The sequence below is a fragment of the Mya arenaria genome, chromosome 17, assembly GCF_026914265.1.
Source record: "Mya arenaria isolate MELC-2E11 chromosome 17, ASM2691426v1".
Taxonomy (NCBI): Eukaryota; Metazoa; Mollusca; class Bivalvia; order Myida; family Myidae; genus Mya; species Mya arenaria.
In genome coordinates this window covers 13680508-13702012 of record NC_069138.1, presented here as the reverse complement: position 1 = coordinate 13702012, position 21505 = coordinate 13680508, and the positions used below count along the sequence as shown (strand labels likewise).

The following is a 21505-nucleotide window of genomic DNA, read 5'->3' as shown; positions in this document are numbered from 1 at the left end:
TCTGCTAATTCTAGGTCATTATAAATATAAGTAATATAAGGTATTGTTACGCTGTTCACATTTAAGATGCACTCTTAATCCCAAATAAGATTCAACCCAATTTATACAATTGTTTTAATGTACCAAAAAGGATGTATAATTATCAGAAACAATGGTTCTTAGAAAAGTGCAGAAAACACAGCATTTCTACCATATGTGACGATAGTCGATCACAGTTAAGCTTTTAGCACTCACCAATCATTTAATATTTTTGCGTGTCCAATTATTCAATACATGGTTACAATATTTTTATCAGTAATTGATAATTTTCCACAGATACATTATTTAGTAAATAGTTAAGGTTTATTACTCAAAATTTATGTTTGTTATACATGTGCATGTATTGATTTTAAATGTGAATATCACTAAGTGTTTTTCATTGGCTTAAACTTTTTCAGAAATGTTTACACCAATATATTTACAGCTTTGTGATGCCCTCTGCTTTTAATGATTTGCCGCAATAAAGTTTCATCAGCGGAAATAAAACAAGAACCGAAATCACAATTTTATTTTTATTTCAAAAATGAGTTTTTTTAAACGGCGGTGTTCGTAAAACATAGAATCAAATAAAAAAGGCCCAAGAAAGAAAAGCATGATAAAACAAGAACTATGGTGACCTGTTACCGTTATGATAAGAACTGTAAACAGTTAATGTATTAATTCAAATGCAAAATTTGCAAAGGTTTTTAATTTGGTATAAAACAATGAGCTGATCTATAACTTAATTGTTTCAAGTACAGTAATGTAAAAAATGCCTTATTTGTTTTCCCTTCTTTACAGTGAAGCAAGGAAAGGCAACTCCAGAACACTCAGGAACAAACACATCTCACAGTGTTACCTCCCCTGACTTTGACGTCCCTACAGCTCCACCCATAGATCTGTCACAGCAATATGTGAAAGGTTAGTTTTTATAACTTGTCTGTTCTTTTGGAAGAAAAGAAGTAGTTACTTTCAAAGCCTTGGTGTTGTCAACGTCAGCAACGTTGTGTAAAAATTATAACTTTGCCATTACTAAAAAACAATTCAAGATATTCCAATGAAATTTGGTACACAGGTTGCCAGACAAATTATGCTCAGGTACAGAAAGGCCCATAACTCTGGCTTTAATCATTTTGATGTTATGCCCCTGAAAGTTTGAGGAATGAATGCAAAAACTTAAGCCGTAAGTTAATAACAATTCAATATATTCACATGGAACTTTGTACATTTGTTACTAGTAACAGGTGCACATGTGGTGCAAGGCCCATAACTCTTGCTTTAGTATTTGGCAAGTTAGGCTTCGTAATCGTTTGAAAAAGTGCACAAACTTTAGCTTGGTTGTAAATTAATAAGATTCAAACTATTCCCATGGAACATAATATACCTATTACAAGACAGAATGTGCTCCTGTGTAACAAGGCGCATAACTCTTGCTTTAATCAGTGCTAACTTATGCACCTTAAAGGGTATAAGGTGCAGATAAGCATTAGTGTTTTCCTGATTCTCTGCGGAACTCCTGTTTAAACTACTTTCAGCTTATCTTATTTTGGGACAATAAAAAAAACCACTACTGTCATCATTTAAATAGTGTCAACAACAAATTGTGACATTGAATTTTGCATGCATTATTTCTTGAAATTGTTTATTATTTTACTATAGAAAAAGGAAATGGGGATGCAAGTGTAGTATGTATTTTCACTAGAATTTTGCTCCTTTTTGACTGATGAAAACTGCCAAAGATGAGACTAGCATTCTTCAACTGTAGAACAGTCTTTTCATAGGGTCTTAAAATAATGTAGGTTTGTTTCAGCATACCAAATCAAGTGTGTTTATTTTACCACTGACCGATCTATAAAAAAAATATAATAAAACTGTTCGTTATCCAAAATAGTCCAAAGGGTTTGCAGTCTATCATCTAAATATAATGGACATGAAATTTAAATAATTTGTTTATTTCCATGCAAAAAAAAGAATTAATGAAAATATACGCTTTTCAATGATTTGTAGAAATTTGTCAAAAAAATAAAAATGATATTTCACTGAACTAACAATTTCATATTTTTCATTGTTCTGAAATTTGAGCTCGCTTGCACTTCCAAATGAAATGTCAGCGTGCGCAAGGCTGGGACACAAGCTTAAATACATCATTGCAATTATCATCTGGTGTTTAGTCCCTTTAACGAGAAACAAACCTTTTTAAGGCTTATCAGCATTCATTACTTATACAAGTGTCCATTACAATGCTTAAGGTTAGTTTAGGCTTTTAAATCCTGCACTGATCTAATGAGGTATGCTTAAATTTCAAATAATTTTGTACTAATGGTAACAGGTTGAAATTCTAAACTGGCTAACACACTCCGTTGTTGTTAACCATAGAGATATAAAATTAAATAAAAATGGTAATAATGTTTTGTATGCTTTAATTTGGTTAGATATATATAAATAGTTGTGGTGTTGGTAACAATGTTAATGATTTCAATTACTGATTATATCTGCATAAATCAATGCAGAGAATTTAAGAGAATAGTATGTACAAGATGGAATGATGCTTTAGCAAATCAAACAAAATTAACTATTATTGTATGTTAAAAACTTTTAATATTTGAAAATGATCTTATCGTTGTTGAATGGGATAAACAGAGAAAGGAATTATTTGAATTTAGCGTCTCAACTCACTGTTTAGTGATAAAAACAGGTAAATATACCTGAAGGGCTCTTTTACCTTATGTTAAAGGAGCCATTTTTACGGCCCCTTCCCCTCGGAAAATAAGCTTAGTTTTTCGTATCCCATACAAATATCACGTTTTTCTAATCTTGAAAGAAAAAATATAAATAATGTTTCTAAGCCATATTTTCTGCTTTATTGATATTTTACCCCTTTTGTCCCCGCAATGTTTGAAAAAGTACTGTTATTCCAAGAATGTTTCCCCAAAACCAACAAAAAAGAGCTTTTAATTTCTCCCTTACAAAAACTAAAGACTTCCCCATAACTGGAAAAAGGCCATAAATTTAGATTTGTTTGATAGCAAATTTAAGTTAAACATGTTCATTATTATACAAAAACAATCCCCTTTTTTTTTTACTTAAAGACCCCATATTTTTTTTCATTTCTCAAAGGCCCCAGGCCCCTTCCCCTATTTCAGAAAAAAAGAACCTACAACATCATAAGGGAAAGTAGAATCTGTAAGTTTAGTGCACTAAATGCTGTAGAACCTGAATACCGCTTTACATTTTGCTGTTCGGCTTATGAGCATATTTTGTATAAGGTCAGTTTGCGACAGTGGCAAAATTTAATACCATATATGTCTTATTAAACACATCACACTCACATGACCAATTGATTATCATGTAGCTTTTATTATATGCACCTGGCATTGTGTCCAGTAGGGTATGGGTTTATCGTAAATGTATGACATCAGCAGCCTGATAATGGCCCTGATGGGATGCTTTTCATAAATTTCATTTTTTATTGGAGTTTGGAGTTAAGGTAAGCCTTGTTCATGTTGCAAAATCGGAATATCAACCCAGAAAAAGATACTAGAGTGTTCAATAAGACATTTACGGTACTTAATAATGTGGAGTAAAATGGTGTAAAAATAATGACTATTAACAACATTACAATATTTGTACCATGCTTATGGAACTCAGAGAAAATAAGTTAACACTTCCAGCTGCTTCTCTATGATCAATCTGTATATAATCATAACATATGCTTGAATTCTTTGGCAAAAACTTAATTTAATTGTCTCTGACATATGTAAGAATTATTATGCCCCCCTTCGAAGACAAGGGGGTATATTGCTTTGCACATGTCGGTCAGTCGGTCAGTCTGTCAGTAGGTCGATCTGTCTGTTGGTAGACCAAAGCTTGTCCGAGTGATACCTCGTCAATTCCTGGACCTATAGTTATCAAACTTGACATGAAGGTTGTGCCTGACCAGAAGATGAACCCTATTGATGTAAGTAGTCATCAGGTCAAAGGTCAAGGTCACAGTGACCTTTAATGGGAAAAGGTTGTCAAAGTTTGTCTGAGTGATAACTCAACAATGCCTTGACCTTTGGTCATCAAACTTGACATGGAGTCTGGCCCTGACCAGTAGATAACCTATTGATTTTGAGGGTCATTGGGTCAAAGGTCAAGGTCACAGTGACCTTGAATGTGAAAAGGTTGTCCATGTGATGACTCGACAATGCCTACACCCATGGCACTCAAACTTGACTTGGAAGTTAGTCCTAACCAGTAGATGACCCCTATTGATTTGAGGGGTCATGATTTGTGGTGCCTTACACAAATATAGAGACAACTGATTCACTTACATGTATGCTTGTTTTACTCAAATATATCAGCATATCAAAATATTTCACCTATAAATGCTCATTATCATTCCGTTAACGACGTTTTTAACTTTAACAATGTTCTGAACAATCGGTCCAATGTTTGATTTACCTAAGTCTTAAGTGTGTGTTTTCTAGGTCTGGAGGACTGTGTATGGAAGGGGAGGAACCAAACCATGAAAGTCTCAGGAGTGACATTCTACATTGACGGCGCTCATACGACGGAAAGTATTCAGGTATATAATTATTGTCCTGAAAATTAAGTGTGAAAAAAAAGGGAAAGGAAGAAATAAGACAGAGTAAATGTACGGCGTAATGAACTATCTTGATGGCAATCATATAAAGGGCAGGTTTCTAAGTAACTAAAGCAAACAAAAATTATTGTCATTTGCATCTTCACTTTTGTTTCTGAATAACCAACTTTGGAACTACATTTCCAAGTCTCTTCAAACTTGGGATGTACATTGATGATAAAATTTGGTCCATTAAACTCAAAATGCTTTGGTAAGAAACCACTGCATTGAACCCCCTCATAGCTCAGTGGTAGAGTGGAAGGTCATGAGTTCAAAAGCTGGCAGTGTAAAATTTTATGACGTTTAAACATGCTACTAACACCTCCCATGCAAAGCACTCAACATTTAAAGGGTAGTTCTGGGAAATTTATGTACTCTGTACTGGTTAAACCCAGTAAAGCTGTATCCCGTGTATTGGTGCTTTACACATTTCAATAAGTCTTTTTTTTCTTCAAAGTTGATTGATAAGTTTAATTATCGTACATATTTTGGTAGCCTTTATGGGTCTTAAATTAGAACGGAATTTCCAGTCTATGCAAAAGGATGCAACTTTTATGCAAAGTCAGTTGGGTTGGAAACATTATGAGCATCTATCATGTGTTTCCGGTACGGATAGAAAAATTCGATCCGAGGGCACGTTCGTAAGCCGGTAACGAGGCTTGCTGAGTTACCGGCCACGCAGGGTGCCAGAGGGTAAGATTTTTCGATCCGGACTGGAATAACTAAAAAAAAAAAATCGATTATTTATGTTCAATTTTAATTAAAAGTCTTGCAAACATATAAACTTGATTGCGCTTTATTGAAATGGCATAATATATTTTTCATAAACCATGCAATAAATGAAATAAGAAGTGGCGCGTTGTTGTGCGTGACTCATCTTACATTGGGTATGTAAGATGGGTTTTTCCAGCACTGGTCACATGACCGGAAACACACATCCGGTATGCAAGAATTAATGATTCCAGACAATTAGACTGCAGTGTTCTTTGACCATTGTGTTCTCAAACATACATTAAATTGCACCATTGAAGATTAAAGTAAGAAATTATTTCTTAATGAACAAAGGGCACATCCCTCCATAACACACTATCATCAACATCCTATAGAAAGACCTGGGGGACATACTCCTTTTGATATACGAGAACCTAGCAACTGTTGAACTCTTCATTTCTCTGTTTCAGCAATGTGTGGATTGGTTCAGTGAGGAAGCTGCATCAGAGAAATCAAACAGCAGGTGGGTTCTGCATACATGCAATATAACTGGAAGGGGTCTCAGGGGATTTTGCGCAGAAAACAAGGGGGTTTTGTTCTCATTTAGGGGTTTTTTCATATTCTTTCGGGCACAGGCATTTTTTTTTAAAAGTGTTAAAACAACAAGTATGTTGCCTATTACCAATAAAGTACATGCTCTGGATAGCAAATGACCAAACAAGCCATGCCAGTAGAGCATTGGTCTTCATGGGCCTTTTGTTTAATTTTGGGGGGATATTCCCCTCCGGCTGAGAGTCACATGGGAAGGTGCAGAAATCCAGGGGACTTTTCCCTCCACCAGTTGATAGTGCATGTATGGTTTTATATAGATTTAATACTGCAGTCAAAATCTTTGTACAGCTTTGCTCTACAAAGTTTGCTTCTTATAATAAGTAAAGTTTTGAACTTGGACAGTTTCAGCTGGATGGTCGCATTTAATATAAAACCTGTATTGATGTTAGTTGCAGTTAACAATCCTAATGAAAGAGTTAAATTTGTGTGCTATTTCTCTTTATCAAATTTATAGAGGTTATTGTTACTGTCAGTCAAGGATCACACTGTATTTCACTGAATGTTCATGAGTGAAATATATTTTGATCTTGCACTGAAGCAAATGCCTATTCTTTTTATTTTATGCTTAAGAAGGATATAAAATGACAGTAAGTTTTAGTTTTTCAGAAGTGTGCCAAATTGTATGCAAAGTAGCGTCATTGAAATTGAGTCCGGCCCTACAAACGCTGACTTTTTATTTGGAAGTGACAGTGGGCTAAAATAGTGAACAATATCAATTTGATATTTTCATTCAAACATTTAAATACCATCTTTATTTCACTATAATCCACCAGAAAGCAAATAATAGGATAAAAACTGTTAGTTTCATATGTTTATACCACAGAAATGCCTGTAATTCAAAAGTTGTAACAAAAAGTGAATAAACATATATTTTAAAGCTTATTTTTTCCACAGGGATGACGTATACCGTGTGCTCATCTACAACTGTACGGGAGATCGGGAAACCTCCACACTCATGCGGCCTCTAGTGGTATGTAGCTCACACAAATATGATAGTTATAATATGTAGAGATTTTATGGCTGGTGACTTGACATTTGTTTCCATGCGAAAATGTAAGATTTACTTTACATCGCAATCATGAACATGCAGCATAAACGCTCGACAGAGCTTATGTTCTTTTATTCTTAAGCCAAATTTGTTGTCTTTCTTGAGTGCCTGCCAAGCACATGAATTTCTCATCAATGAGGAATGACATTTTTAAAGGTTTAAGTTGATATAACATACCACAATGAGTATCAGATATTGCTGTTAACTTGTGATAAAAGAATTGCTAAGGCTTTAGCCTGGTTAAAAAAGGACAAGGTGCTGCAATAGAGGGTCAGGGTGCTAAGGGAGAAAATGGCATATTGTATTGGGTTTTGAAGATCTTGATCATTATGAATTTGATAGAAAACGTTACGAAATGTGTTTAATTTAAGTAATATGAGGTTTCAACTGCTAAATATGTTTGTAGGAATTTACAATCACTGTAATAAGTTTTAATGAAAATAAAAGAAGTAGTTGACAGTATTTATTATTTTGTTGAAGGCAGAAATGTCCCCATACTGGTCTCCATGAGGGCAGAAGGGTGCTACCAAAAAAAGAAAGGGTGCAGCACCCTTCTTATACCGTATATTACACTATATGTTGTTAAATACTTGTATTGTAATTGTGACAAAAGTGGTGCTTACCGTATATGTAATGTTAATGAATGTTCTCTCTTCTTGCAGTCATGTGGGTTTGATGCGGCATTGTTCTGTCCAAATATTGCGTATGAGACGGCCATGAGTGCAGGTATATTTTATACCTTATTGATAAAAATATATAATGTATAGCCTGTCAAAAAATTAACAGATGTGCCTAATTTTATGGAACTCGCCTTTGAAAGTCATATGCCAAAGCTATTGTTTTCAAATTTATTTTATGTTGCCTACAAAGCATGGCTTACACAGGGGCATCTTCTTTGTAAGGCAGTGTCATCGGTGTTGTTGTCCTTCATAGTAATGTCAGCGTCATACATTAGTTTCTGATCTTTAACATTTAAATGGTTTATTGAGAGTCCTCATAAAGAAATTAAGGTCAGTAAATGACTCCTTGATTTTCGAGTCAAAAGGTCAAAGGCCAAGGTCATGGTGGCTTTTACTAGAAAATTGATTGACGGTTCTTATAATCTACTCATCTGCTTTGTGGGGGTAAAGTAAAGCATGTGCTTGTTGACCATAAGCTTCACTCAGTTGTTGGACAAGTACAATGCTTGAGCTGACCAGAAAATTAATATCCGACATTCACTCAATCAATTATTTTATTACCATGGATATAAATATTGGTATGGTCATACATGCTGTATTTCTGGATTGCTTACCATGGGGTTTTGACATTGACAAGTAGATATTCCTTCATAAATTGCTTTGCCGTGGGCATTTGGTGTTTTTTGGCCAAAGAAAAATATGGTTTTAAAAGGGTTACATCCTTGTAAAAAACAGGTAGGGAAGAAAGGCTTTTTTAATTAGTCTTTATTTAAGAACATTATTGTAATTATTGGGGAATGGGGTTAAAATAGTCTTGACTTCAGTATAAAGATTTAAAGGTTGAATACCCACCCTTAATTATTTAAAAACAATTCCCAACAGACTATAAGAATGGTTGGGTCGAAACCTATTTATCACCCAACAAAAGTTTGTTTTTTAGGCCTATGGGAGTTTCTGCCTTTCAAAGTGCTTATTTAAACAAACATTTATATTTAACTGAAAAGAACTGTTTGGAGTATGTGGTAAGAAAATGCATCGCATAAAGCAATCTAGTTTACACATCTCAGAATCTTTTGTTTTACTTACTTTTTTTGTGGAAATTATTCCAGGAGATATTCATCCCTGTGGTGGGAGGGGGGGGGGGGGTAAAATGACATGTACCGGTATGTATGGTTGACTTTTATATTCAGATGAAATGTCTATTTAATAGGTCTAGCATTAAGGATCTTGTTTTATCTTCAGATCAAACAAACAACACAGTCACGAAGGAGAGCCAGATGCGGCGATGTTCAGAAAACAAGGACAGTTTCAATCAAATGTGGCAACAACGTTACCTCACTCTCCAAAACAACCAGACAAGCAACGTACGATCCGTTCAGGACCTATCGTCTCACACATTACCGTCCATTTCTGAGTGTATTAACTGGGTGTGTAAGCGAAAATGGCAGCAGAAATCGTCACGAGGGAATCCTTACGTCTCCTCTCTGTATGCGAATGAAGATTATCAAAATGATGTGGATATTGAGAATTCGTTTAACTGGGTGGCTGTACAACATGGTACACATTTTGACATGAATACGACAAACGGACATCAACCTTTGAGTACTAGTAACAGAGTGAATCAGTCGAATGTAGTCGACGGGCAGGAAAGTAAAAGAAGTGAGAAGAAACATGTGCAGGTGTTAATTACAGGAAGTTTACACTTGGTGGGTGGGGCACTTAGAGTTTTGAATGATCGTCAGTCATAAATGTGATTGGGTTTATTGGAGGCAATTTTCAAGAAAATTTTGTTTGCTTTGGCCCAATCCAGACTTTTCTCAGTGTCTTCATCCTTGACCCTATCAGAAAACCTGTTCAAATTCAAATGTAACCTGCTACAAATGTTGCCAGAAAAAGTTTTCATACCATTACACAAATATATAGGAAGGTTTATAACTCTGGGATGGAGCATCTGATGAAGCTATTATTTAACTAGGAAGGATTTAAAATATGCAGAAATATTATTGAAAAGTTATTCAAAGTAAGAAATTGCTCCTTGCATATTTAATGAAATAGTTTCCCAGATCCTTAATAAATGGTGACATATTTGCTGTTTTTGACTTAAAAAATAATTAGACTGGTGTTGGCGCTAACTCCCTAGCGATCTTGTTCGAGGTATGCCTTATGCGGTTGGTTCAAAATTATACAGCATTATTAGTTAAAGTTACGGTATTGCTTCTTTGCTTCTTATACTATTGTCAGCCTTCTTTTATGTGCTTGGGTTATTATAGTAAAACAATTGTTTAAAGTGTTGCTTTGATTAGCTGGCTTGAGCATTGAACTTATTTTCGTTGGAAAGGTTCAATTGAAAAAAAAAAAAAATGGATTTGACAAAGAATTTTATTGACTTGTAAATATAAGATGAGTTAAAATTATTAATGTTTCTGACTTATATTGCTTCTTTTTTAGGTATAATATTATGTACATTTTGTTATTTTTTGACCTCTTCAATCTCAGAATTATAATACTCTCTTGAACTGAATTTTCGGAAGCGGGGCTCATTGATTTGTCTGTTGGTTTTTTCATGGTTCAGACAATTACTCATTAAATGGTCGACATATAAAAATAATTTTTAGTACACCTGACTAGCACTATAAAATACAGGTCATGTGTTAGGTTACAAACTACCAATTTTTGACAAGAGTTATAGCCTCTTTTTCATTATTATTACGTTTCTGTGATTCAAGTAAAGCATTAAATAGTCATTTTAGTTTTATTGAATATCATGTACATATGTTTTACATTTAAATAACATTTAAGTATTATTTTACAAATATTAAATGGGTTAATCAAATGATTCTGTGTTGTATTTCCTTTTTAGCTTGACTATTTGAAGAATAAGGAGGGCTATACTACTCGCCCCAGCGTCGGCGTTGGCCTCTGGTTAAAGTTTTAGGGCAAGTTGGGATTTTCACTTATAAGTCCAATACCCTTCCTTCAATTAACTTGATACTTCATACAGTTGTTCAGGGCCATCACATAATGAGGTTAGATAACTCCATATTATCCTTTATACAAATTATGGCCCCTGATTCACTGTGGAACTTAGGTTAAAGTTTTAGGGCAAGTTGGGATATTTATTAATTACTTCTATACCCTTAGTTTAATTGTCTTAATACTTGACACAGTTGTTCAGGACCATCACACAATGAGGTTACATAACTCCATATTATCCTTTATACAAATTATGGCCCCTGATTGACTATTGAACTTAGGTTAAAGTTTTAGGGCAGGTTGGGATATTTGTTGATAACTTCTATACCCTTCATTTAATTGACTTAATACTTCACACAGTTGTTAAGGACCATCACACAATGAGGTTTCATAACTCCATATTATCCTTAATACAAGTTATGGCCCCTGATTGGCTTAGGTTAAAGTTTAAGGGCATGTTAAAGTTTTAGGGCAAGTTGGGCTTTTTATAAAAAAACTTACATACCCTTCATTCAATGCACTTAATACTACGCAGAATTATTCGCGACCATCTTACAACAAGTAACATAACTCCATTAAAACCCTACATAGAAATTATGGCCCTTGAATTTTTTTTTTTTTAATTTAATTTCTTTTGAAAGGCACATTTTTATATTCATAACCGCATTTTCATATTGAATGACTTGCGTCATTGTTCGGGTGGGCTGGTGGGAGGGCAACATCAAAGTCACCATATGTATCGAATAATTTTAGCTTTTAGCTAGGTTTGACATAAAGAGACCAAACTTAGTAAATACGAAGAGTTAGTGGAGACCATTTATTTAAATGCATTTGAGGCCCCTAGGATCAAGGTCAAGGTTACTATTAATAGAAAAAGGGTTGGTATTGAATAACTTAAGTAAGGGTCTACATATTGTGACCAAACTTGGTATATAGGAAGAGTTTATAGAGACCTTTCCTGAGATTGTGTTTTGGGCCCCTAGAGTTTTGGCTAGGTCCAGGTCACTGTTGCTAAAAATAGAAATATGGTTAGTACTGAAAAGTTTATGCAGAGCTTTCATGGACATTATGCAAAGCTTTTTGGTCACTGTTTCTAAAAATAAAAGAAAGCAGTTGAAACTGAATCTCTTCTGCCAATCTTTAAAAACCTGGTTTTGTCACATCAGGATTCATGTTCACTTTTTTATTTGATTGTTTTATTGCTTTTAACAGGCACATAATACATCGTTGTTGTATTCACTTCTAAGTCAAAGCGGCGTAGTTGAGCGGGCTGTCTTACGACAGCTCTTGTTACATTGCTCATCTCCGAGTATGTATTCAGCCATTTATTTGTGATGGCTGTGTCTGTGTTACGTCTGCATTAAAAGTCAGACTTATTTTCTGTCAGCGGTTATTGAACACATTGGGCTGATTTTTCAGAACTTTGTTAAAGTTAACATTGTGATTAGCGAGATTGTTGTTAACTTTTTAATCATGAATTATTAACAATTTGCTCATATATTTGAATAAAACGGGTACAGCTGAAACAGCTGACTCAAACAGTGTTAAAGATACTGGGGATCACAAGTGTATCCGTTAAACTGATAGAGCAGTAAATATTTTATAGTTTACAACAATGTCTATAAACACATTGTTAACTGTAACAAAGTTCTGAACAATTGGCCCATCTAAGCATAATGGATATGCGTCAATAATAACACTTCATATAATTTTCATAGATCATAAAACCTGTTGTTTGTTTAAACTCATGCAAACTCTCTTAATTCATTGATAACATTTGTGCACGCGCAGATTAAAGGGACGATACACAAGATAGGCACCAAAAAAGTTTTTTTCTGTAAAGAATCTCAGGACAATTATTTAATAAAATGTTTTACTCTTTGATATAATTGTAGAAAAAAAATACCAAAATGTAAAATAAAATTGGGTCGGTGACCTGTTCGAACCGGTGTCGCCAAAATTGCAGTCCAGTGTTGAATCCACTGTGCTACGAAGGCTTAACCTAAACAGTTGGAATATTTAAGCTATATACCTAACTTGGTAATATCATGTGATAGCATCAACTAGCCAAGTTTCAATGCATTGTATACATCGAAACCAAGTTTATGTCAGTTTTCAACAATTTTCTTTATTTTTTCGCTATTTCATCATACAGAGTGAAGCCCCTTTAAAACAAAAAATATGCAGATTTTACAATGTGGATGGTGTGGTTATTTATAGTTCATATCCTCCGAGGGAACACCAATGTTCAGCTGTTGTTTTTGTGTTATTTTTTTTTTTCAGCAAGACAAGGGGCTGCAACTGCTGGCGGGATAATTCATCACTTATGAAGGCCAGAGTTATTGGCCCTGTGTATTATTATAAAAGGTCACAATATAGGTTGATGCGAAAAAAAATGCTGCTAATTTTAATGTATCATCATGCTTAGCTCATTTGAATTTTATAATCATTTCAAAAAAATGTACGATTTTGTGTACAGTTAAACAAATATAAGCGATGTTTTGGTGCCCTTTTAAAACTGGGGATTTTGTGCTATTAATTAAAAGATTTTTTAAAAAGGCTTATATTTTTGGATCTGTACACAAATTGTTTTTAGTTTTTTTTGTTGTTTTTTATCATTTATGTTTAATGAATTAAACATGATAATGCATTAAAATTAAAAAAATAATAATATCATCGCATCGACCTATATTATGCACCTTTAAACATTTATTTTAGTAAATTGTACACATTTATTACCAGTCAACAATGATTCTCTTCATACCTCAATCAAAACTGTGAAACATATATATTAAATACAAAATTAAAACAGAGCCCTATCAAATTACCCTCAGCTGTTAAAAATTAAATGGATCAAAAAAGACAGAAGATTGACTTGTCAGTCGAAATAAAGAAAGGTGAGAAGATTAGTAACATGGAACAAATTATCCGAAAATCAAGGCTCGAGTTACAAAGTGAACTATTTTGCATTTGACTTTATAATTTGGCTTTGAAAGTTTTCTGCATTGTTTACATGTATAGTGATAGGTAGACCCGATATGATTTTTGGTTTCATTTGAAAGGGTTTAAAATTGAGAAGACAAATATGTTAATATAATACTCCTTGAGGATCATATATGGTAACATTCACCTAGTCCTTTGTATAAAGTGAAACATGACGTTTATAAAAATTATGTAAAACACGCAAGGAGTTATGACACCATTGAATTTTGCACTCTGATTGGATTAGCGCACTTTCATTTAACCAATGATATACGAAGTTACAAAAATCGGCTATTCTTTTAAACAAATATATGTTGTGGGTAATATAAAAATTCCTTAAGAATGAGTAATCAATTGCAGAAGTAAATGCTTTTTAGCAGAAGTTAATGCTTTTAACCAAAGAGCGCTAGTGTGCTTATTGGAATTGCTCGCGTGCCCTACTGCATTCATACAGCATAAACACAAAAAAATGCTACCAATCCTTTATTGTAAGGACCGGCCAGTCAGCCCCAAACTTGTGTATTGCCAAGGTCAGTTAATTCACCTTTTGTGGCTTACTGGCCAGTCCTTATAATGCCATATGGCCTGAAGCAATTTGTTATATTTCTTTTATTATACCATTTTTTTTTTATATTAAACCAGTCAATATTTTTAAAGCACTTTTGATGAGTTTTAATGAACAAAGCAAATTATGTTTACTTTTGACAACTTTTCTCCGTTGTGAAAATTGCAAGCATGGTGAGATCTGGATCAGCCAAAAATATGATATGGACTGCTGACATCATAAAACTGGATTTTAGCTCACCTGAGCACGAAGTGCTCAAGGTAAGCTATTGTGATCGCCCTGTGTCCGTCGTCCCTCGTCAACAATTTGACTGTTAACACTCTAGAGGTCACAATTTTGGCACAATCGTAATGAAACTTGGTCAGAATGTTACCCTTAATAAAATCTTGGACAACTTCGATGTTGGGTCATCTGGGATGAAAAACTGGGTCACCAGGTCAAATTAAAGGAAAAGCTTGTTAACACTATAGAGGTCACATTTATGACTGTATCTTCAGGAAACTTGGTCAGAATGTTAATATTAATAATTTCTAGGTCAAGTTCGAATCTGGGTCATGTGCGGTCAAAAACTAGGTCACCAGCTCTAATAATAGGAAAAGCATGTTTACACTCTAGAGGCCACATTTATGACCGTATGTTCATGGAAATTGATCAGAATGTTATTCTTGATGATCTTTAGGTAATGTTTGAAACTGGGTAATGAGAGGTCAAAACCCAGGCCACTAGGTCAAATCATAGAAAAACTTTGTAAACACTGTAGAGGTTCCATTCTCTCTTTGATCACCATGAAACTATGTCAGAATGTTTGTGTTTATGAAGTCTATGTCAAGATTGAAACTGGGTAACCTGGGTTCAAAAACTAGGTCACGAAGTCAAATCATAGAACCTGAGTTCAAAAACTAGGTCACAAAGTCAAATCATAGAAAACATTGTTAAAACACTGTTGAGGCCATATTTTCTACTTTATCTATATGAAACCTGGTCAGAATGTACTTATTATATACAGCAAGGTAAGGTTTGCAACTGGGTCATCCATGATATTAAAAAAAACTTGGTCACTAGGAAGGATCTAACCCCCTGTCACAATTGCCCTCGCCCTGAAAACACTTACTTCACACTTGAATTAGATCAGGTGAACAATATAGGGACTCAGGGCCCTCTTCTTATAAAAATACACTGATATTGACTATAATTGACTTTATAGATAAAAAGAAGGGTCACATTTATGTAAGGTTTAATATAATTATGTAAATATTATACTGATGAAAATGTTGTTTTACCTTGAAAAATTGAAAAATACATCATTAAACTTCTGACTTCAGTTGAAATTATAAAGAGCAAAAATTCAAACTCCGATAACTTGATCTGTTATGTACTTTTAATTCAAATGATACCAGAAGAACTTAGAAATAATTTAAGAAAATGTATTGTTAATAACCTATATTTGTTTAAGGCTCAGACATGCATTTTTAAGGATGTATATTTAACATACCAAAATACTATTTTCTTAAAGTCGTTCATTGTGTCAGCACAGCATTTATTTACTGAATGTCTATTTCATGCCAGCACTAATCGTTTTAATGTCATTTGTTTATACAGCTCTGTAATCTTCCTTTTGCATGTCTTTATTGCGTGGCAGCTTTACACTCAAACTAGAATAATGATTTCTGAAAAACATGGATGTAGAATGCTGTAGATTGTTGTCATTTTTGTCAAGCTAGCTTGCAGTGAGTGTGACAACTGTCATAATGGCGGTTCCGTGTATGTGCATGCGTGCGTCGGGACTGACTTTGTCCAGGCTGTATCTTGACCATGCATTATAGAATTTAAAAAAGGAACTTGACATGAAGGTTCACCATGATGAGGGAGTGTGTCGTGCACAAGAACCTGAGGTCTATACTTCAAAGATCAAGGTCACGTTAAGAGGTCCAAGGTTGAAACGATCCTTGTCTGAGCTGTATCTTTATGGGATGGTCAAAAATATCACAATTAAGGTTTACCATAATGTGGAGGTGTGTCTTGCACAAAGCTGGACTGAACCATATCAGGGCTGTATCTTGACCATATATTATAAGATTTTCACAAAACTTCTCATAAAGGTCTACCATAATGAGGAAGCGTGTCACCCACAAGACCAAATTCTGTACCTCGAAGGTCATACTAAGAGGTTAAAAGTGAAAATGAGTACTGTTGATAGATCTGGCCTGGACTGATCCATATCTGAGCTGATATTTACCATGATTTATAGTGTTTTCAAAAAACTGGCCATGGAGGTTCACCATGCTGAGGCATAGTGTCACAGGTTCCACATATTGTTCAACTCCTGAAATGTTAGTCTGTATTGCAATTGCATTGAAAAGCATTATGTCTGTGTCTAAGGCTCTTACATAGGACACTACATGTCGCCAATTGGCATCTCGTTCACAATGACAAATGGCAATTGGTTTTTCATATTGGTGTCTTTTCTAAAATAAAATCCATTAATCAACGCTATAAATCAAAGGCGGATATCTGTAAAATGAATCGTTTTTTAATTGTAAAATCAACTTTAATGTAAACAAATGGTTTATCAAGATGACATTAGGAACCCAGCTAGTTTGGATGTTTGACGGTAATCAAGGCTTTTATTGGTTTATAAATACAGAACTTAATACCTATAAAAGACTTTTTGATTTGGCAGTATAATTCTGTTAATTCCAACCAAATGTGAACAAGATGTCAATAAAAAAAACTGCTCTCTAAGAATTGCAGTTTTGTGAAAGTGATACTCTTTATTTATAATCAATAATTATAACAAATATAAATTTTAAGTGATATAGAGGATAATTGTTACGGTAGTTTCTGTGTTTGATTGTAATATATTTCATCGAGTGAGCCCCTGGAAATAGTATGGTCTGTCTGACCCTTCTATCTGTATAAATGGTGTGTTCACCAAAAATTAATTTAAAAGTTTCAATGACTAGATTTTGTTTTAAAAAGGCCTTCCATAAAGGCGTAAATATAAATGTGTTTGTTACCACTAAACAGACTGACCCGACTTTTTTGGCTAAAGTGTGGATTCTTTTTAGTAATTTCCTAAAAAAAACGTGCATTTTTTAAATAAAAAAATGTTAAAATTTGATCATCTCAATCTCAAAAATCTCTTATATAGGTTGGTTTCCTACAGAATCCCGGTTCTAAAAAATAAAAAGAGGTAATTATACTCAGCACCATACTTACCATATTTCTTTGAAGATGTTAGTGGAAACAAAGAACTTCTTTTTTGGCCTTATGTTATTTAAGGATGACACTTCAGTTAGTGTTTGCATTGGTTCAATTATTATTCAGTTCAGTCTGTTTCTTTGTTCAATTTTAGTATGACTGAGGTCAAGAGTCTGAAAATAAGGGTTAATAACATTCCCAGGTTTGCTTTTGAATATTAATAAGAAGAGAGGGGTAAACACATGGCTTATAAAGGGACACAATTTAAGTTGATGCAAGGTTGATTTGTGTATAGGTAAAGAAATAATAGCCTTTAGAAACAACCTACATTTACAGCCAATGAAATTGCTGATATAGGCAATCATAAAGTGTTGAGCTTGTTTCAAGAATAATAATTATTCGCAAATGTGTTGAGAACAGTATAATTATACGCTAATGAACAATGTATTGGCATGCATTTATGTTGCTTGAAGTTGCTGTACGAAGTGACTGCGGCTCCTGGGTGAGCTTTAAATGGCTCGGGGCAAGGTTGATCTGAATCTCTTGCTCAGGACCCTAGTATTGTCAAGCTGGCGTCTCAGAAAGGATGCGTCGGAAAAGCGAATAATTCTACTCTAGCGAAAAATTATGCTCTTTCTAGTCATGCGAGTTTGTTGCTTAACTGTGTTGTTTTGGTGCATGTCTCCTCTCCCTACCTGTACGTCCCGGGTAGTAGTGTCACACAAGTAAGAGAGGCGATTACAGGTACCAAGTGTGCTGTGCGGGGAGCTCCGCACGACGGCCAAACCGACCCGAGTGTATGCGCAGGCAGGCTTAGCCAGCGAAGACGATGGGTGGTGCCCTGGTATCTCGGCCGAGCAGTGGCGAGATGCAGACAGGCAGGCAAGCTCGATGTAGTCATTTAGGCAGGCATAACAGTGGAACAGTGGCGAGAAGCGCTGTCCAGGGCGAGAAGGCAGGCAGGCAGGCCTAGCCAGCAAAGACGATGGGTGATGCCCTGGTATCTCGGCCGAGCAGTGGCGAGATGCGGACAGGCAGGCAAGCTCGATTTAGTCGTTTAGGCAGGCATAACAGTGGAACAGTGGCGAGAAGCGTTGTCCAGGGCGAGAAGGCAAGCAGGCAGGCCTAGCCAGCTAAGACGATGTGTGATGCCCTGGTATCTCGGCCGAGCAGTGGCGAGATGCAGACAGGCAGGCAAGCTCGATGTAGTCATTTAGGCAGGCATAACAGTGGAACAGTGGCGAGAAGCGCTGTCCAGGGCGAGAAGGCAGGCAGGCAGGCAGGCCTAGCCAGCGAAGACGATGGGTGGTGCACTGGCATCTTGGCCGAGCAGTGGCGAGAGGCAGGCAGGCAGTGCGTGTTTGATAAACCTTTAATGCGGCCATGGGTAAAGATTAAACGCTTTTTAGCCCGATATCTTGCCCCATACAGGACCCAAGCCCTGATAACACAGAGGGGGGAAACGGGTGGTCTGATGAATATTAAGCAAGTGTTCAGATTCCACAAGTGGATGGAAACCATTCCAGTAGTGCAAGGCCCGTAGTGCCTTACTCAAATCTTCTTTTTTACACTTCCAGCTTCTCTGCATCATATGTTCTTATGATCGCGCGGTCGTAATCCTCTGCGCATTCAACTCCAAAGGTTGCGTGATCTTTTCTAGCTCTCTTCTAGCTTAGTTCCGGATATAATATACAGCACATTCTCAACGTCTGCTTCGGCAGTACTTTTTATGATCGTTTGCGCGGTCACAATTCTCTGCTGATGATGCCAATGTTGTAACGGTGGTTGCTTCGTCTTCTGAAACAAAACAAAATATATACAATGCATCTATAACGCTTGCCCACAACAGGCAGTACGTGTTATGCACTGTACAATCCGTGAGATGCAGGCAGGCAGGCAGAGACCCCCGGGTAGGTAGTATCTGGCCTTGGTGAGATGCAGGCAGGCAGGCAGAGACCCCCGGTTGGGACCCGGGTAGGTAGTATCTGGCCTTGGCCGTATTGTGCTGCTTCAGCAGTGTTTTTGTGACCGTTCGCCCGATCATAATCTTCCTTTATCTGCTCTAATTGAGTCGTCTTCAATCTGAAAAATAAATAAATAAATACATACATACATACTATACGACACAGTGGCAAATCAAGCCTTCTGAAATAAAGCAAAATATATAATATACGCATATTGGACAACTAAAGTTTGCTGATGCTTGGCAATGTAGCATCAGTTTCCAGACATCACCTGTTTTCCTAATGCAGCCTAATGCTATGCTTTAGAAGGTCCCAAGCCCTTAAAATGCAGAGGGGGAAAACGCTTCGGAACGCCGCGCGGTTTGCGAATAGATACTGGGTCGTCTCGTCTCTATTGGGAGGCGAGATGGCCCTTTTATTTTTGCCTAAGTATTGATTTCGTACCCGCTTAAGAAGCCGGAAGCTGGTCCGGTCTCCTTGCGCGATTGGGACGCGCTAGTGTTAGTGGTGATGGTACTTTGTTTTGAGAAGGCCGGGGACCCTAGCGGCGGCCGATGCGTTGGACCTGGTGTAGAATGCTTGACAAGTGTCTTTGTCCCTGCTGTAGGAAAAGCCGAGAAGCTATGTTCAGGGCGAGAGGCAGGTATACCTGGCCAGCCAAGCCGTGGGTATCTCGGCCGAGCGGAGGCGAGAACGCTGTCCAGCGCGAGAGACAGGCAGACAGGCAGGCAGGCAGAGACCTGTAGTATTTGGCATTGGCCGGGTTGGTGCTACCGTCGCGGCGATTCGCCGTCGAGCCGACCGGCATGCAAACAGGCAGGCAGCCGAGACGATGTCCCGGGTGCTGGCTATGGCCTGCAAATAAAAAATCTGATTTTTATTTTTAAAATACCATAGCCCGACCCACAGTTTGGTGGTACATGCGCCTGGTTGGAACCACAACCTACGTGTTATTGTACCCCTAGGGGAATGCTATCAATTTTTCAAAAGCAGCTCCGATAAGGCGAGAAGCACTGTACAAGCCGTGAGAGGCAGGCAGAGACCCGGTTGGAACCCGGGTAGGTAGTATCTGGCCGGGTTGAAGTGCTACCGTCGTGGCGATTCGCCAGCGAATAGGTAGGCATGCACATCTGGCCTTGACCGGGTTGAAGTGCTACAGTCGTGGCGATTCGCCGGCGAATAGGTAGGCATGCACGGCCGAGCGACTTGCTCCTTAATGCAGCCTAAAGCATAGTAGCACGCTTCTAGCTTTTCTTCTATTCTTCAGAAGGTCCCAAGCCCTTAAATGCAGAGGGGGGAGATGCAAGTTTATACAGGCACAGGCTTCATTTCCATAGAGCACACGTAGCTCCGGTCGGAGGCGAGACGACTGTTGTGTGCTGCATAGTGCCGGGCTAGCCTTTACCTTGTCGAGGAGTCATTGTTAAGAATGCTTCTTAACTTTTATCAAGACGATTTACTACGCAAACAAATGCAGATGGACATTGTACTGGTTCAGTGGCGAAGCGGGCGAGATATGTAGGTAGACAAATGTTCAACTCTGCGTGCGAGAAGTGCTTGAATATTGCACGTAGGGAAACACCTCGCCTTTTCAAGCTATGACGACTTCTAAACAATCAGGTTCGGTGTGCAAGGCTCCCGGACCTTTGGCCAGTCGCTCTGTAACACAGTGCCTTTGGACGCGAGTGGGGCGACAGTGCATATACTTGCGAGTGCGTCGAATCTGTGCGTCTAGAAATACATTCGCGAGAATGGTGAAGCTGTCCAGTGTTCATTCCTGCTTTTGGTTCGTAATGGTCTAGTTTTGGTAAAAGCTACGTTTCAATCTTATAAACTACATGGCTTGGACGAGGGGGAGGCTTGCGAGAAGCCGTGCTAGTTGCTAGATTGGAGTCAGCCCGGGGACTCTCGCGGCGTAGCACTGAATGTTGTTCATGTAGGCACTGAGCGCTCGTAGGAGCGAACGCTTCGCAAGAGTCATTGTTTGCAAGCATCTGGGTAACGGGGTACAGGAGATGCGAGCACCCAGAGTTGGGGCCAGGTATATGACGATCAACGGCTTGGCGAGGATGTTCATTTAGGTAACGGGGTACAGGAGATGCGAGCATATTGGCACTTTGAACT

At 37.0% G+C, this 21505-nt stretch overlaps 1 protein-coding gene across 4 annotated transcripts in view; it reads left to right on the top strand.

Annotated features, from left to right (window-relative positions):
• Nucleotides 1–9783, top strand: part of LOC128224785 (folylpolyglutamate synthase, mitochondrial-like) — a 38863-nt gene extending 29080 nt beyond the window's left edge. For all 4 annotated transcript variants that reach the window (XM_052934833.1, XM_052934832.1, XM_052934834.1 and 1 more), the window contains 6 exons: nt 820–939; nt 4491–4588; nt 5827–5879; nt 6863–6938; nt 7679–7742; nt 8939–9783. In XM_052934833.1, the coding sequence (XP_052790793.1) occupies nt 820–939; nt 4491–4588; nt 5827–5879; nt 6863–6938; nt 7679–7742; nt 8939–9444 (917 nt within the window). In that variant the 3' untranslated portion in view covers nt 9445–9783. The remainder of the gene's footprint in view (nt 1–819; nt 940–4490; nt 4589–5826; nt 5880–6862; nt 6939–7678; nt 7743–8938) is intronic.
• The last annotated feature ends 11722 nt before the right edge of the window (nt 9784–21505 follow it).